Source organism: Saccopteryx leptura, chromosome 1, assembly GCF_036850995.1.
Source record: "Saccopteryx leptura isolate mSacLep1 chromosome 1, mSacLep1_pri_phased_curated, whole genome shotgun sequence".
Classification (NCBI taxonomy): Eukaryota; Metazoa; Chordata; class Mammalia; order Chiroptera; family Emballonuridae; genus Saccopteryx; species Saccopteryx leptura.
The window spans coordinates 244351764-244364586 of NC_089503.1; the positions used below are offsets into that span (position 1 = coordinate 244351764).

The 12823-nt window shown below is 53.8% G+C and overlaps 2 protein-coding genes across 7 annotated transcripts in view; both read right to left on the reverse strand.

Moving 5' to 3' along the window:
• The window catches only part of FAM174C (family with sequence similarity 174 member C), a 22688-nt gene extending 16930 nt beyond the window's left edge, over window positions 1-5758 (reverse strand). Inside the window, exons 1-3 of one of the 3 annotated variants that reach the window (XR_010746160.1) lie at window positions 5450-5758; window positions 3358-3474; window positions 2174-2352 (exon numbers count right to left, since the gene is read on the reverse strand). Coding sequence is in view for 2 of the 3 variants with exons in the window: in XM_066342104.1 (XP_066198201.1) it covers window positions 3354-3474; window positions 5450-5718 (390 nt within the window). In the remaining variant the exon portion in view is untranslated. Of the gene's footprint in view, window positions 1-1991; window positions 2353-3353; window positions 3475-5449 lie in introns of those variants that run through there. The other 2 variants (XM_066342113.1, XM_066342104.1) reach the window with 2 other exon arrangements.
• An 897-nt stretch (window positions 5759-6655) lies between these two features.
• On the reverse strand, window positions 6656-11908 carry CIRBP (cold inducible RNA binding protein). 4 transcript variants are annotated; one of them, XM_066342152.1, is made up of 8 exons: window positions 11805-11908; window positions 10319-10427; window positions 10124-10230; window positions 9890-10028; window positions 9704-9785; window positions 9516-9586; window positions 6976-7107; window positions 6656-6805 (listed from the first exon to the last, which is right to left on the reverse strand). In XM_066342152.1, exons 2-7 carry the CDS (start codon window positions 10419-10421, stop codon window positions 7103-7105), a joined length of 507 nt encoding a protein of 168 aa, XP_066198249.1. In that variant the 5' UTR covers window positions 10422-10427; window positions 11805-11908; the 3' UTR covers window positions 6656-6805; window positions 6976-7102. The 4 variants fall into 4 exon arrangements, with proteins under 4 accessions (XP_066198249.1, XP_066198240.1, XP_066198230.1 ...); XM_066342143.1 differs by having other exon boundaries at window positions 6656-6808; XM_066342133.1 differs by lacking the exons at window positions 6656-6805; window positions 6976-7107 and adding an exon at window positions 8311-9137 and having other exon boundaries at window positions 11805-11907.
• Between the last annotated feature and the right edge of the window lie 915 nt (window positions 11909-12823).

Genomic DNA, 12823 nt, shown 5'->3' on the forward strand with positions numbered 1-12823 from the left:
TTGGGATATGTGTGCAGGTGTTGTGTCCATCCGTAAGCATGACAGTCTATATCACATGTTATTTATGTGTCCTGGGCCTGCATCCGAGTGCAAGAGGTTGGAAGCCCCTCCCATGTTCACAAGTATGCATGCACACAAGGGCCCTTGAGCCACCAGGACCCAGGCCCTTCATCTCATGCTGATAGGCCCCTCTTCTGGCTTTTAGCCACTGAGAAGTTCCTGCTAATATTGCATTAACCTTGGAGGGGGCTGCCAATTACTCGACACTAATGCAGGGGAGGGGGGTGCAGTGAGGCTGACAGGCGCACAGGCCTAGAAGCAAGGGATACCTCTCCCACCCCACAAGGGTGGGCAGAGGACAGCCGGGCCGGAGGGCATACAGTGAATTCCCAGCTCCGGATGGCAGACGCGGAGTCTCTCCTGACCTCATTAGAGTAATTAATGTGCCTTTTGAAGCTCAAGAAATTGCTCAGAGCTGTGAGAGAGGGGCACAGATCACAGAGTGGGGGGACCCACATGGTGTCTGTGCACCTGTTAAAAGTGTGTCCCAGTGGGTCAGACAGGGAGAGAGGCAGAAGTGGAGAAAAACCAAGTGAGAGCCTGTGCAGATGGAGAAACACAAACAGGGAGACAGGCAGGGGCTCAGAATAAGAGAAAGACAGAGCTGTAGAGACCAAAAGACAAAAGTGTATGGAAATGGATGGGGGAAGATAGGGAAGGAACAACCAGAGCCTGATAGGCAGGGGATATGACATCTGGGGCCTCCAGAGGACTCTGGCCACACTTCCTCAACCTCCCCTGGAGGATCTGTGGGTCCCTCAGTGCAGGTCCCTCCCAAAGAATGGTGAGGAAGGCGGGGCAGGGAGCAGTCAGGGAGGGAGGACTTTCTGGAGGTGGTAAGTGGGCACTAGAGAGGGAAGGGGAAGTGGAAGTATGAGCAGAATTGGGGTGATGCAGATAGAGATGCCCAAGGAAGCAGAATGGGGACCAGCTCAGAGGACTGGAGATGGAATGAGCAGTGATGAGCTGACTGGCAGAGATGACTCCTCTGCTCCTGGAGAGAGACAGACCAGCCCAGGCTCAACTCCAGAGAGAGGGTCAGTAGGGCTGAGAGAGATAGGCCCAGGGTGCCAATGGATCCCAAGCGGGCAGCAGGCTTGGCCCATCCCAGAGTGGACATAGGGACAAGGCGAGGCTCAGAAGGAGGCATGAAAAGTAGGGTCTCCAACTAGATCTATTTCCCCAACTGGATGAGCCCAGGCCACACCAGGGCTGGGCAGGCTAGTGGAGCAGAGGCTGGGCAGCACAAGGCTACCACCTACTGGCTGCTCCTTCTAATGACATGGCTGTAATAGTTCTGATCTGTGGTGTGTGGGGAGACCTCAGGTAGTGGGGCTGCCAGAGGTAAGCCCCTCTGCTCTTACTCTTCTGGATAAAATTTACAGAGGGCAGGGGTGACAGAGCTGGATCCTGCCTAGACATAGTATCATGAAGGAAAAACAAAGCCCACAGAAGAACCCATCAAGCCCCTCACTAGGAATGAAGTCAGGTGCTGCAGGAGGCTCATCAATGATTCCACAGGAGGCTGACAGGGGAAAGGCATGGTGGACACAGGGGTCCTGAATAGGGGTCCCCTATACTACAGCCCCAAAGACACTGGTGGTATAAATGGGGTGAGGTGAAGATCCCAGAGGACATGGTCCTTGAGGGGCCCCAGGCTGAAGGTAGCACAGAAGAGGGAGCCCCTATATAAGGCCTTTGATGAACAGTTCTCTCTAGGTTCAGAAGCAATGACTGACAGGTCCTCCCATCCCTCTGTCTACCTCACAGATCTCCTCACTGGGCCCTCAGAACAGCTGGGGACAAGACCAAAGAAGCCCAGTGTGGCCAGAGATAAGAAAAGCCAGGCCAGGATCAAGCTCCATTCTACCACCTACCCCATCTGTGAGCTTGGATGCAAGGTCTGGCCGAGTGTGCAATTGGGTGCCAGCTACAGAGCCACTGCTACCTTTATTTTCCTCAGCCCAGTGGGAAGGCACTCCCAGATAGAACCTGCAGCCCACCTGCCTGCCAGGACTCAGCTGGGTCCCTATGGGCAAGGGTCAGTAGCACAAGTCACAGTCCAACCAGAGGGTCTCAGAATCCTGGATGGGGCGGCCCCACTGGTTTGCACCTGACATCCTGTGTGGTTCTGTGGCAGTGGAGGGTCAAGACGGCTTCAGGTGGGCTGGGCAGGTCCCACTCGAGCTCTCAGGCCAGCGGGAGAATTGTCAGGTGTTTAGGCACTGGGAGTGGACTGTCTCTGTCTTTCCCACAGGGATGCTGGGAACACCGCCTCTCCAACCTGAACATCTGGAAGATGAGGGGTAGGGATAAAAAGTATGGAGCAAGGGGTTTATCCTAGTCCACTCTCCCACACTGTGCCTGGCACTCTAAGTGACCAAAATCCCTCTCACCTGTCCAGCCCATCCCCAAATCCACTGGGGTCCACCTCCTCAAGCCTGTTAGGACCTGCCTGACTTCACATCTGTGGGGAAGGGGGAAGAGGTCCCATAGCCAGAGGAGGGGGGAAAAAACCAAAGGGGCTACCACATTATAACAACACTGCCCCTGGAAGCTTAGAACATCAAAACTGTCCCCTGGTCTTCTGGCCTCTGCACCTGTGCCCCCAACAAACTGGGCTGAACAGCTATCATTCCCTGCTCAGCTCCACATTCCTGCTCTGCTCCTGCTCATTCCCAGTGTCAGTTCTGCACCCAGCAGGCCCTAGGTCCTTAGTCCTGCTCTCCTTCTTCCTTTCTGCCATTCTCTTTGCCTGCTAATGCTCTTCCTGGGGCTGGGGTCATACAGAGGCATCCCAACCCATCCCTTCTGCAGCACCCTGCAGTTAATTCTCCATCTCTGACATTGATTTTCACCTTCAGGGTTAGACCCAGAGCACTGACTCAAAATTACAGTCCCTTTCCATCTGAAAGAAACGGGAAACTGAGGCTAAGAAAGGCATATGTCTTGCCCAAGGCCACACAACCTGGGATATGTGGATGACCTCAAAAATCAGTGGTACCTGACAAGTGGTGGCACAGTGGATAGAGTGTTAACCTGGGACATAACGTCCCAGGTTCGAAACCCCAAGGTCTCTGAGCAAGGGGTCACTGTCTCAGTAGGAGCCCCTAGTCAAGGCAGGTATGAGAAGCAATCAATGAACAACTAAAGTGACGCAATTACGAGTTGATGCTTCTCATATTTCTCCCTTCTTCTCTCTCTCTAGAAAAAAAAAATCAGTGGTCTTCTCAGCTCTCCAGCTCTACTCCACCTACCCACCCAGAGCTTCCAGAGGTGGGGCAAGGACTTCACTACCATTTCAGATGCCTCGTCTCAAAGACGGTTTCTTCATCACTGTTCAGTGAGGCCATCTCGGTGGGGTCCTCGGTGTTGGCCAGGAGGCCGTAGTTCCTCCGCTGGGGTTTCTTCAACCTGGAAGCAGTACCAGGTGCATCAGTGGCTGTCTCAGGTCAACTCAGAGGGTAGCTGACACATCGCACTTCCTGCCTTCCCCCATGGTCCTCTGTTGTTTCTGCTTTCTGCCTCCTGTGCCTTCCCTGTCTAATTGTGTTTCTTGTCTTATAATATTCACAGTGATTATTAGTTGCTTTTCTGTCAACAATGGGAGGTGGACACCTCCCTTGGCGGGACTCTTGACCAGGACTCTGACAGGAGGTTGCCGTTATCCTTCTACTGAAAAGAAAATGGAGTGTTGGCTTGACCTGTGGTGGCACAGTGAATAAAGCCTCAACCTGGAACACTAAAGTCGCTTGTTTGAAACCCTGAGCTTGCCTGGTCAAGGCACATATGGGAGTTGATGCTTCCTACCCCTCCCCCTACCCTTCTCTCTCTCTCTCAACTCCCACCCATCTAAAATGAATGAATAAAAAACAAAAAGAGAGTGTTAGAGGCCCTGGCTGGTTGGCTCAGTGGTAGAGCATCGGCCTGGCGTGCAGGAGTCCCAGGTTCGATTCCCGGCCAGGGCACATGGGAGAAGTGCCCATCTGCTTCTCCACCCTGCCCCCTCTCCTTCCTCTCTGTCTCTCTCTTCCCCTCCTGCGGCCAAGGCTCCATTGGAGCAAAGTTGGCCCGGGCGCTGAGGGTGGCTCTGTGGCCTCTGCCTCAGAGCTAGAATGGCTCTGGTTGCAACAGAGCGACGCCCCAGATGGGCAGAGCATCGCCCCCTGGTGGGCGTGCTGGGTGGATCCTGGTGGGGCGCATGCCAGAGTCTGTCTGACTGCCTCCCTGTTTCTAACTTCGGAAAAATACCAAAAAAAAAAAAAGAGAGAGAGAGAGTGTTAGAGAAGAATGAGGATGTACCAGACACCAGTGAACCGAGGGCAGTCTGTTTCAGGCAGAAGCCCCACCCCCCACACCCTCTTGACTACCACTAGGGAAAAAAAGGAGTGTGGGGGCTTCTTGCTTCTGTTTTTTTAAAGATTCTATTTACTTTCTATTTATTGAGTTGAGAGAGAGAGAGAGAAGGCGACCAGGGGAGCGAGAAGCATCAAGTTACAGTAGTTACTTCTCGTTTGTGCCTTGACCAGGCAAGCCCAGGGCCTCAAACCAGCGACCTCAGCATTTCAGTACGACGCTTTATCCACTGCGCCACCACAGATCAGGCGCTTCTTGCTTCTTGATGCAGCAAGATCAAGTGCAGTACTTGGAGGGAATAAGAGCATTGTGCACCCACAGGAGTGTTGGTGAGGGACAAAATGGCCCCTTTAAAAAGTCTGAACGAGAAAAAAAAAAAAGATGAAAGGTCTGAACAACAACAAAAAATCTGAACATGGTCAGCTCTGTATGACAAAGGCCCTCTGGAGGTCAGCCCCAAACAGGAAGTGAAACAGGGAAGCCAGGGAGCTGAACCAGAACCTGGCAGGGCATGTGGGCCATGGGGAAGGAAGAGGAGTCAACACTTAGGAGGAACATACGTGTAACCAAGAAACTGACCACAGCCAGCTCTGTGCTGAAAGAGGAAAAAGGAAGGTATGGTTCTGTTTGGCCCTGCCCAGAGGGCCCGCCTCGCCACTCTGGGTTGGGGGCTTAAAAGGAGGGTGCTGCTGGCAGGAATCGCAGACCCAGGTTGGGCTGGTGGGTGCTGCCTGGCACGGGTACTGCAGAGCAGAGACAGAGAGCAGGCGCGTGCCTTCCCCCGTTCGCCTTCCCCCGCTCGCACTGTTCAGCTTGAGTTGCTGCGACTAGTTCCTGCAACCTGCCTTAGTGCCGCGCGGTGATGCAAATCACCAAGGCAACACGTGACCGCGGGTAACCCACCTGACAACCCGACGATGGGCACTGTCCACGCCAGCTCCATAGGGGCGGGGCGCTCGCCCCCAAGCATGTGAGGCGCGAAGTGCACGGTGATTGGGCTCGACAAAGAGGCAGAGGCGTGGCCCTGACGTACCTGAAAGCCCGGATGAGGAAGTAGAGCACCGACAAGCTGACGAGACCAGTAAGCACGTAGAAAGAGCGCAGGAGCGCTGAGCCAGGCGAGCCCAGCGGGTGCGTGCTGTTGTGCGGCACGCCCGGCTGGCTCCCGTTCATCAGGGCCTCCCGTGACAAGAGCATAGACCCCGCCAAGCGCGGCAACCGGAAAGCAGCTTCCTGGGCTCCGCAGAGCGCTGACAGCAACGTGGTCAGCAGGAGCAGCGGTGGCAGCATGCGCGGACCCATGGCCCGGCGGAAGCGCTGTCTGCACCCGGTCCCTGCAAGCCCGTCATTCACTCCTGGGCGGTGCCAACCAATGGCCCGCAGGGGCGGAGCTAAGCGCTCGGAAACACCCCGCCCCCTAGCCGCTAACCTCGCTTCACCTCGAGCCGAGCCATTCTGGACTTTTCCCACAGTGCTTTGGGCCTAATTAGATGTGTATCTTGGGCTTCAGCCCGGCATCTAAGACTCAGTTCATCCTGCCCACAGCACAATGGCCACAGCCATTCAGAGCTTCCAGTTGGGCAGACGACTCAAAAAAAGCGGGGTGCCCAGAGAACGGGCCATAGGGAAATTGGCGCCTTCCCAGGAATGAGATTCCCAATCACATACTGGGGTCAAAGACCAGCACAAGGTGCAAGATCATGCCAAGCTCAGCTCAGTACTCTAAGGGCCTCTCTTCCACAGGGTCCTGGGAACTCCTGTTCTGATTCCCAGTCCCACTCCTGTGCTGCAAGAAAGGATCTCCTGTCTTAGTCTGGCCATCCTGACTACACCACCCTCCCCATCCCCTAGGCATTGTGCTACAGACTCAAGGCCTCAGAATTGGGGCCCAACCCCAACTTTGCATCCTAAGACCAGACAGGAAACAAGCTTGGCTGTCTGGCACCACAGATGAAGGTGCTCAAGGTCATTGTGCCAATACCTTCATCAGGGTCCTGAAAGAGGTGCCCACCTCAGATGATGGGACTGATGCACTACCACCTCTTCTGAGGCTGTGTGCCTAGATCAACCCAAAATAATGAAGTGACTGGCTGGTCTGTCTGGTTTGGTACAGCTAGTGCTCTGAACCAAGGCTTTAAGAGGTTTTCTCTAGGGGACTCCGCTTCCCACCCAGCCTCCACCTGAGGCTCAGAGACCCACCCTTCTCAGCCGTACCCCAAACCAGACTCAGACTTCTAGGTAGACACACCAACTTTTATTAAAATCTGATTTCCACACCCTATCAAACTGTTGACGCTGTTGCAGGTGAGAACTGGCCATGTGCACGTTGCCACACACCCGTCCTCCTGGAGTGACTTGAAGCCCTGCACTTCAACCTCACCAGTAGCACCTGCTGGAAAAATGAGGGAGTGAAGAGAGAATTAAGAGCTGGCTCCAGTAGGAGGCACACAAAGAAAACTGCCCCCATCCATGCTGCTGGTTGAATAGGAAACCCAAGAACCCACAGGACCAGGCCAAAGGACAGTGTATGTATCCCCCCACCAACCGAAAAGCACTTACAGGAGACAGGTTGTGAGACCAAGGGGCTGCGCCTCTGGCTCCTGCTCTCAGGTGCAGTCTCTCTTGGGGCAGGACCCCAGGTCATTGCTGCTCTCGGACCACCCTTCCAAGTCGCACTGGGCTCCTTTCAACCTGTCAAAGCAAAAGAGTGTTACTCCCAGAGTCTTAGACATGCTCGCAGCTGCCCCTCCTCAACTCCCCCGAAACCATTCACAGCTCCTAGAAGGGTCTCAAGCTACTCATCAGGCCATCCTGGCAGAGGCCCCGTCACGGACTGGTGTAACCAGGGCAAAGCCTGAGCCTTGACCAGGCCGTGTCCCATCCCTAAGCAGAGCCAGCTACCCACTTGGGATGGAACTGCTTAGAGAAGGGTGTGGGCTCTGAGAAAAAAAAAACTCATGGTGGCAACAGACATCAGAGTGCTAGTTAGAAGTGACTTAAGGAGATTGAGAAAAAACTGTCAATTGATGAACAAAAAATCCAAAAGGCAGGATGTTCAGTGCTCTCCAATCCTGCTTAAAGATTGAAACTATTCGCAAGGCTCAACTGCCTGGGCTGCTCGCCTGGCTGCAGGCAGGGAAGGGAGTTGTAACAGCTGGGGTCTGACTTTAGTTCTAGATTGATTAAAAAGAAAAAAAGAAGAAAAAAAAAAAAAGAAAAATAAGAAAAAGCAAACAATTCCCCAGGCACATAATTTTACTTTCAAATGAGCTCTTGACAAGAGGAGGGATGTGGACACGAGCAAAAGGAGTTACCTCGAATTACAGGGCTATTTCCACATATGAGCTAGCCAAGGGAGCAGCTTGCGTCTCAGAGGTTTCTGTTGGGCGCACAACACTTCTGTCCTCCGAGGGGCTGCAGCTTCCATAGGCTAGCGGAGAACTCTCAGAACTTGTGAAGCAACAGCAGAGCTAGCTAATGAGCAGTCAGTCTGCAGTCGCCCAGGGACACTGCCTGCCATCCACTCTCTGGCCTGCTTCTAGGCTAAGGCAGTCAGGTCAACGTCAAGTGCCTGCTGTACACTGACCCTGATGATGAACTGCCCGCCCCATTGAGCCCTCTGGCTGCCACTGCCAGAAGCCTCTCAGGGCTGCCTCAAGGTCTAACTTGCCCACTACTGTCACCCATCTGCTCACCTAACCAGGACCAGTAGCAGTCAGCTGTCATAAGGGGCCCGCCAGCATCAGTTAACTCTGCCTTCCTGGTCTAGCTCTGTGCAAGCCTCAGGCAGGACTCAGACCTGATTCTCAAATTACCCTCTCTGCTGAGAACTGAGTGCCAGGAGCTTGCAGCAGGAGTGTGTTGAGCAATGAAAGGGAAATTGTCAGAGCAAGGTTCGTTTCAGACGGTTTTTTAATCGGCTTCGTAAAGCCAAAGAACTGTGTACAAGAAGAATTCCTTAACCACTTCAAATACAACATCAACGGAATATGCATACGTCTTCCAGTAAAAAAGGACAATATAAATAAACATTTTCAAGAACCTCTCAGGGACATCTCCAAGTCTACTGTGAGCAGTACACAGCAGATGGGCTGTACAGATCAAATCCAGGTAGCCAGGCACCTCTGCTGCCACCCAAGGCGGGTCCTACCATGCTACACTCAGAAACAGTACATGGAATTGGAAAAAAGCCACAGCTTGCTCAGCTTCCAACAGAGTGGACATAGGTCTGTCCAATCTCAAAGAGACTTGAATCAGGGGACCCAACTTCACCAGGCTGACCCCACTAAAAAGGGAAATAAAAAAGACAACACAACCAAAAACAAAAAACCCATACAACCCCCCATGATTTTCTTTAAAAAAACAAACAAACAAAAAAAAGTAAAACAGAAAAAAAAAAACAAACCCAGAAAAAAAACAACTCATGGCTCATGGTAAAAAGAAAAAAGTAAAACCTGAAGTGCTTTTCAAAACGTTTTTAAAACCCTTAAAAACAGACAGCGCTTCCTTAAAATGTAAAGTCTAGTAATGAAGCCATCTAGGGGGTCAGAAGCAGTCAGGCTGTGTTTGACAAGATCAGAACTGATAAAGACTACAAAAGTGGGTACAAGGAGGTGTGTTCACTACACATTAACGATTCAGCGAAGCTCCCAAAATCTTTAAATATACAGCCATTGGAAGGACGATCTTGAGCAGGAAGGATTTTTACTCGTTGTGTGTAGCTGAGAACAAGAAGCAGGTACAGTGTAAAAGCACTGAAGCACGCAACAAGAGGCAGCATTCCACTCCCGGGTCCAGACCTGGAGGGCTCGGCCCTGTGGCCTCAGGAGCAACCAACCCCCCCCACAGCCGAGGACGGCGGGGCCGGAGGCCACACATGCACTTATGCTGCCTGCTCGGCGGGCCCCTTGTCTCCCTTTCCTTCTTGATCAGTCTGGTCTAGCTCTTATGTTTTGTGATAGAAATAGCTGCTGGCACAGAGACCTTAGAGGGCAATCTTGTCCCTTATGGACAAGTACCATGGCAAGGTCTGAGTGTCGCTCACAGAGGGCACCAAGGCTTGCTGAGCTCCCACCGCAGGCCCTCAGAGCATGACTTACCATAACTGTCGTAGCTGTCTCTATAGGACCCTCCTGAGCTCCGGTCACCATAGCCACCACCCTGACTCCGGCTGCAGAAAATATACATATGACTGTTACAGGCTGCCTTAGTATACTCACCCCAACCCTGTGCCAGTGTCTCAACAGAAGCCTGAATGAAACACACCCAGGCAGAACCACATTCTCACCTGCTGTAGTAGTCTCTGGAACCCCCATAGCCCCCACTCCTGGACTCAAACCGGCTTCCCCCATAGCCTCGGTCCCCTCCTCCTACAAACAGGGACAGGAAATACAAGTGAGTGCCAGCTCCTACCAGCCCTGCTCCCATCGTGTCCTCAAGGGCCTCCGCCCCACCCCCCAAGAGTAGCACTCACCTCTGGAGAACCCACGGCCTCGACCTCGGCCCCCACGGAAGAAGCCCCGGCCCCCAGCAGAGCCACCTCGGTACCCACGGGATCGATTGTCAGATGACTTGCCAGCCTGGTCAACTCGGATCTGTCGCCCATCCACAGACTGTGGAGACCAAGAGGTTGGGCTCAGGTCAGCCTCTGTGCCTCCTCGCCCTGTAAGCATGAACCTTCTGCACTCTCAGAGCAGCTGTCTCTCACCTTCCCATTCATGGCCATCATGGCATCCTTGGCATCGTCGATGTTCTCAAAGGTGACAAACCCAAAGCCTCGTGACCGCTGGGTTTCCCTGTCTTTCACAACCACCACTGTGCGGGGGAGAGAGGTTTGCAGTTGGCACCTAACCTCTCCAAAAGCATCCCTGCCCAGCCACTGCCATTCTGGCACCAACCTCACCTTCAGAAATCTGTCCATATTTTGAGAAGACCTGCTCCAGTGACTGCTCATTGGTGTCAAAACTCAGTCCTCCCACGAAAAGCTTGCCTTCATCTGATGCCATGGTGGCCTGTGGTAAACCGTTGAAATCCACATTGAGATCCCTAAGGTATTCATCACTCACCCCTCCCACCTATTTTACTTTATACAAATAACATGCTCATCATGCCTGACCAGGCAGTAGTGCAGTGGATAGAGCATTGGACTGGAACGTGGAGGACCCAGGTTCGAGACCCAGAGGTTGCCAGCTTGAGTGCAGGCTCATCTGATTTGAGCAAAGCTCATCAGCTTGGACCCAAGGTCACTAGCTTGAGCAAGGGGTTACTCGGTCTGCTGTAGCCCAGCCCGCCCCCCCACCAAGGCACAAATGAGAAAGCAATCGGTGAACTAAGGTGCCGCGGCGAAAAACTGATGCTTTTCATCTCTCCCTTTCTGTCTGTCCCTATCTATCCCTCTCTCTGATTCTGTTTCTGTAAAAAAAATAACATACTCATTGGGAACACAATGAAAAACTACTGCCATTTATCACCCCAAAACCATACCCAGAACTTAACTTTATAAGCTGTTAATCCCTTTATCACCCTGGGCCCCGTCCCCACTCAGATTCCTGAATGGGGCGGTTCTGCCTACTCAGTACAGCCCTGGCTGTGGGCTCCAGGTCACGCCCTCAGGAAACTTGAAAGACTAGACACTAAAGTAAGTTATCTAACTCTTCTATCCACCCACCTAGCATACTTTGGGGTTCACCCCTTTGCAAACAGGCGCCTAACTCCTAACAGGACGATCGGGGTTAATAACGAAATGCTCGGTCCGCTGTAGGGCGCCTATTAGGGGTGGCCGGTACTGTGCCTCGGTAGAAAACTGGGGTGGAGTCACTACGCGGGAGGGGGCCCCAACGCGGTGTGGATACGTAGGTCAGGTGCTCCCTTGGACCGACCTTTCCCGGCTGAGAACCTGACACAAGAAACACAAGCCTGGAACCGCACAACTCGAAACCCAACTCGAGGTGCCGGAAGAGAAATGGGACAAGGGCCTGCCTTTCCTTCGTGCAAAACAAACGGGAAACTGGAGAAGCCAGAGCCCGGGCGAGCGCCAAGATGTAGCCCCACCCCCAGAGCCGCCCATAACGTGCGCTTGCGCCCTGCGCCACTCCATCCGGGAACTCCGCACTCCCGCCATTTCGCGGGGCACAGAATAACACTTGTGGCCGCCATTTTGCGGCGGTGCCCCGCTTTTGGCGAGCCTAGGCCACCAAGGGAACACCTCTGGCTGCAGCTCACTCTAGTCTACAGCTGCCCCTCGCCGCCAGCGGGGCGGACTCCACCCTGGGCCCGCCCAGGCACCACCCCTGCCCAGGGGCGTGTCAACGCCGCCCTGCCTCATCCGGCTGGCCCCCAGACCGCTCGCCGCCCAGGGCTCTTGGAGCCGGTGCCGACTGGGCCCTCACCACTGAGTAGGGAAGGTCCCTGACGCAGAAGAGAAGACAACACAGGAAAAGGAACAGAGCCTCCTAACGCGCGAGTGAAGGGGGGTTTCGCCGGCCGTCCGGCTTTATGTAGCCGCCACCGAGCTCCGCCCCCCACAGACCGTCCCCTACGCCGCACTGGCCAATTCCAGGCTCCTCGAGGAGTGGCCGCGCCTCATATACATAAATTGTGGGCCGGACTTGTGTAGGCCATACCCCCTTCACGCTCAGGCGCCGAGTGTTCTGATTGGTGGGAATGAGCAGATCCGCAGTCCTCCGCCTGCCACTGGGGGCGGGACCGGCGGCAGCGGGGCGGGGCTGACCCACTTCCGCGTACCAGCACTAGGAAGGGAACAAAGGGGCCTTCGCGGCTGTAGCCCGAGGCTAGAATCTTTGGCGGAACTTTCACCTGCGCTGTGAATGGACAACTGTTGACTTCACCAGGTTCCCATAGACACCGAGGCCAGTACTGATACCTTAACTTCATCTGAACTTCGACAACAATCCTGATATACTTGCCCATATAACCAACACTCCAGCATTCCCACGACCTCAAAGCTCTTAAATACACCACCACTTGATGAGACCGGCCACAAAGCCCACTCAAACGCTTACACTGAAACGAACTCACCTCTGTGGACTCCAATATTCACCACGATCCCAATTTTTCCTACTTCCTGACTTTAGAGTATCTCAACTTCATTCAACCCAGTTTGCCCCCACCCACACCTAACTCCCATCCAACTCTGACTTCCCCCCACGCACACCCCAATACTTACCCGGTCAAACATTTTTTGTTGTTGTTGTATTTTTCTGAAGTTGGAAACGGGGAGGCAGTCAGACAGACTCCCGCATGCGCCCTACCAGGATTCACCCGGCACACCCACCAGGGGCGATGCTCTGCCCATCTGGGGCGTTGCTCTGCCCATCTGGGGCGTTGCTCTGTTGCAACCAGAGCCATTCTAGCACCTGAGGCAGAGGCCATGGAGCCATCCTCAGCG